Genomic DNA, 4,375 nt, shown 5'->3' on the forward strand with positions numbered 1-4,375 from the left:
GGGGCGCTGCGTCCCGCGGTGCTGAGGGCGGCCCTGCCCCGCTCCTCGCCCTGCGCTTCTGGCCCTGCTCTTCTGAGGAACCTCATCTTCCTGGCAGTGGCTTTCGGAGGCGTGCGTCCCCGTCACCCACCTGACCGGCGCTTGCGGGTTATCTCGCGGCCGCTTATTTCGTGTTTATTTGTGGAATATCTCTGGCATACTGCTCTTGTTCTGTATTTCGCGTTTTGCCTGTGCCTCAGTGTGTGTCAGAAGCGGTGCTGACCGGTGCTCTGCGTTCCTGACCCGGAGCCGAGCACGCTTTCTGGTCTGCCATATCTTCGCGGCTGTTCCGCGCAGTGTGACTTTAACAAAGCGGCTGAGCTCCGCGTGCTTTGAAAATCGAGGGAAAACGGGGACAGCGCTGTCAGCGAGTGGCATTGAATCAACACGTGTCACTGAGCGGGGGCTGCGTTCTTACACCGGGGTTCCGGGTTTTACAGGTTCCTTTGGCTTCTTGTGGGAGACCAAAAATACCCCGAAGGAAATGCCCTCAGCACAGAAGTGCTTTTTATACTCCAGAAAGATCCCCCTGTGCTGTGTAGACAGATGGCTGTCACCGGCTCACCGTGAGGGCTGAATTTAGGGTTTAAGTAGTCTTTTGTCGGTTCGCTGTAGGATGTTGATTTTTCCTTCTGTGAACAAATTTTGTGATATTATTGTGCTCTGATCATCTACTACTAAACAACAAGAGCGTGCTGGCTTCCTTTCGTATACCATTAATGACCCGTGTGCAGAAATATAGGAATATGTTCTCATGCTGCTATAATGTTCTTACAGTTGTAGCAGCTTCGTTCACAAGGGTGAACAGGCAAATTAAGTTTTTCTTCCCTGGAGCTCATTGGGTGGCTGAGGCTGGGAGTGCTCGGTCTGTAAGAGGAAATGACATAATATGAAGGCTGCTCTGAAAATAATGCCTCCTATTTTGTTATGTTGGCCTACGACATCAGATGTAAATGTTGATGGTATGGCAGTATATTGAACCTTCCTGCCAATATTCCATTACGCTGTATTGCTGTGTGACAGATGGCAGCAGAGAGACAGTCTGACAAAATGGTGTCAGATAGGAAGCGTGTATGAAGCAAAGGTGTGGAATTGAATTCCTCCGTGTAAAAACGATTGCAGCTTTTGACATTCATGGACACTTGTTGAACATTTATAGAGACAAAAGAATGGATGTGAGCACAGTGAGTAGGTGGGTGGTGCAGTACCATGAAACACTGGGTCACCTCCACTGGCTGCCTATTTCTAGGACTGTGACATTCAGGCTCCTGTTCATCACATCTGAAAATGCGCAGCTAATGGTGGTGCCTGTGTGGAAAAAGAGTGTTTTGTAGCTGAGAACTTGCTCTATGGAACAGTGCTATTTTTCTCTTTGTATTTTTTGTGGTTTCCATGGAAATAAATAGGAAGCGTTACTTCCAGAGCAACCTGAGTAACATAGAATGTTTCTTTCTCTTACCTATCAAAGGTTTCTCTATGACCTTCAGTCCAGTGGTAAGCAGATATTTCACAATCTTCTGTTTATTCTTGCAATATCCTGCTGAGGAAATGAAGTGCTCCTGCCTCCATTTTATGCACATTTTATTTGAAGCATGGGGACATCAAATGACTGTTCCACAGCAGTGCAGGAAGTCTGTGTCAGGGCAGGGATCTGGAACCTGAAAATGTAAGCTCTGAACACTTGTCTTTTACTGCTTAATGTATTTTCTTTTAGATACTTTGTCAGTTTTTTACATAACATAGAAGTTGTAGGCATTGTGTAAATAATATAATAATTTCATGTTGAGAATTACAGAGGGGGAAGGAAATGTTATCCTCAGTGCAACCCCCTGTTGTTTAGGTTTCAAACAAATATCGTATATAGGAAATTCTGTATTCTCTCATTAGGTTATTTATATGTCTGATGCTTTTGGTTTGTGAAGCAGGCACAAATGGTGACATGTTTTTCCCCCTCCGCTTTGCTGCTTCTGATGTGTGCATTTCTGCTCATGGGAGGTGTGTATGATGGTTATTCTACTGAATGCATTGGTGATCCTAAACTTGCTTTCTGCAACTGTGAAGAGTGAGGTTAATGCAAGAAAATAACAAGGATTTCTTTGGTTGAGCATTAGTAACATTTTGTTTTGATATACAACAATTTTGGGGGGATCAAGAAGAAGCTGTTCTGTTCCTTGGAGACTATGCTGTGAAATGGCTGTAGGATGTGAAAGAGAAAAAGGAGATGCTGAGCTAGTTTCTCTGGTTTCAAGCTTTCCTCACTTCTGTGAAGTGACTGTCACTTGTGCCTTGGCTTGCTTGAATTCTGATAATTGTCCTCTCTTGCTCTCCTGCTGCTCGGAGATCGTATACCTCTCTCTGTGCCAGATGATCAGAAACTTGCTCTGGCCCACTGAATTTTATCTAGGGAAAAATACAAGAATAAGTCAAACAAGTATTACCACAGCTTATTCTCTTAGCTTCCATCCTGCTGGGTCATAGCTAAGAACCTTCTAAACACAGGGCGGTATCTTTGGTTTTGCCTTTGTACTTGATAGCCTGCAGTGGAGTTGTGGGTTGTTGTTGGGTTTTTTTTGTTTTTTTTTTGTAATGTATGTAAACTTTGCATCTGCAGCATCCTTTTATAGTTGCATAGGAAAAAAAAAGTAAAAATTCCCTTTTTAAGCCTGTCACTTTATGGCTGCTTCTCCCCCCCCCCTTCCTAGTTCCTCTTTTGAGAGTTTATGGAAAAAATTATTCTGTATTCACCCTTGATGGGCAGTTGTGGCTTGAAAGACGTGTATCATCCCACACCATTGTTTTGGGGTTTTTTTTGCCAACCTGAAGTATGAAGTCTGTGTAGTCATTCCTATGTAATAACTGTTTCACATGGCTCTCATGTCTGCTTTTATAAAATGGATCCTCTTTCTGCACAGCCTGTGCTGTGGGGAATCTCCTTATAGTAGGGCTGATCCTGTGAGACAGATCTCTGCTGAGTTTTGGACCTACTGACTCCAATCCTGATAATGATATCCTGCCAACGAGAACAGTATCTAACAGGATTATTCATTTAGATCATTTCAAGTTCATGCAAGTTCAAGGCTTTTTTTTTTTTGCTAGAAAAATCCTGTTTTTTTTCTTCTCTAATATCTTTGCATGTGTTACTTTTTTTTCCTACTTGATTGGCACTGTTTAACTTCAACTTCCTTAAATATTTTTGTTTGATTGTAAATGCTTTTAATTTAGGTTTCTTCTGTATTTGTATCTTGTGACAACTGCTGGATCTGCTCTGATCTGTCAGTGCTGCTAAAACTTATTTTGTACCAAAGGTAGGTTATGAAAATACCTCAAAGGAACAACTGAAAGCTGCTATGGGCTGGAATGCATGATACATACTCAAACAGAATAGCTAGATCTTTGAAGGGCAGCACATTCCTATAGCTGGAGTGTACCCAGAGATGTGGACAGAGATGTTCTGCCTGCTACCAATTGCCTGTGGCACCTTGCACAAAGTTAGACCTTCTGTACACGTAGAAATTCAGGAGCAAATCCCAGCACTTAAATCGAGCTGTATCTAAAACATGGCAAGGTGAGACCAGCACTTGCTTGATCTTGTCTTGAACACCATCTGTAGGGAAGGATTCTCAAGCATGCGGGACAGAGGGAAACCAAAATGTGCTAACAGACTTTCTGATCCAAACTATTGGATGTGTTTTCCAGTGGAAATACAGGACAGAGCAATGCAAAAGTATCGGGTTGAGACTTGAAGGTTCATGTACTGGTATAATCCCTTTTGATAGGGCACAGTAGTCTGACTTGTGAGTCTAGTGGTGGTTTGCCCTTAGACCTGATGTGGCTGAGCAGAGCCAGCTCTGGTGTTTTTGCTCCCAGAATACAAGTAGCATAGCTGCCATCTTTGTAGAGGTTTCTTTTGGAAAAACTTCTCACAAGTTTGCTTGTGTTGGCCTGAAATGCATTTTTTTAATTATTATTTTTCTTTAATACATGCTTTTATTTCTAGGTGTATCTGTCATTGCAAGGGCAGCCCATGTAGTCTTCCCTGGGAAGGGTGTGTACATAGGGAGGATTTTGAGATGCACAAGTGTGGCGATGAGGGCAATGTGTGTGTCTTGGATAAATATACGCTTTTACTGCCTGGATAAAAGACTCTTATAAAAAATAATCAAAATTACTTTCAGTTATGTGTACCTCCTACTGCATTTATATAATCGACAATTGTTTGGCATTATGCCAAACTAATTTCTCTACTTTGGATTGACTCAGTTGTTTCTTCTGGGTGGTCCTGATATAAACAGTTTGCTCAGATAATATATCACTCTTTAATTTTTATTATCCAACT

General features: G+C 42.4%; 1 protein-coding gene across 1 annotated transcript in view; it reads right to left on the reverse strand.

Annotated features, from left to right (window-relative positions):
• The window catches only part of ANKMY2 (ankyrin repeat and MYND domain containing 2), a 37,130-nt gene that overhangs the window by 21,741 nt on the left and 11,014 nt on the right, over positions 1–4,375 (reverse strand). The window contains exon 2 of the mRNA XM_010712796.2: positions 2,319–2,439. Within this exon, the coding sequence (XP_010711098.1) occupies positions 2,319–2,439 (121 nt within the window). The remainder of the gene's footprint in view (positions 1–2,318; positions 2,440–4,375) is intronic.

This window comes from Meleagris gallopavo, chromosome 6 (assembly GCF_000146605.3).
Source record: "Meleagris gallopavo isolate NT-WF06-2002-E0010 breed Aviagen turkey brand Nicholas breeding stock chromosome 6, Turkey_5.1, whole genome shotgun sequence".
NCBI classification, from domain to species: Eukaryota; Metazoa; Chordata; class Aves; order Galliformes; family Phasianidae; genus Meleagris; species Meleagris gallopavo.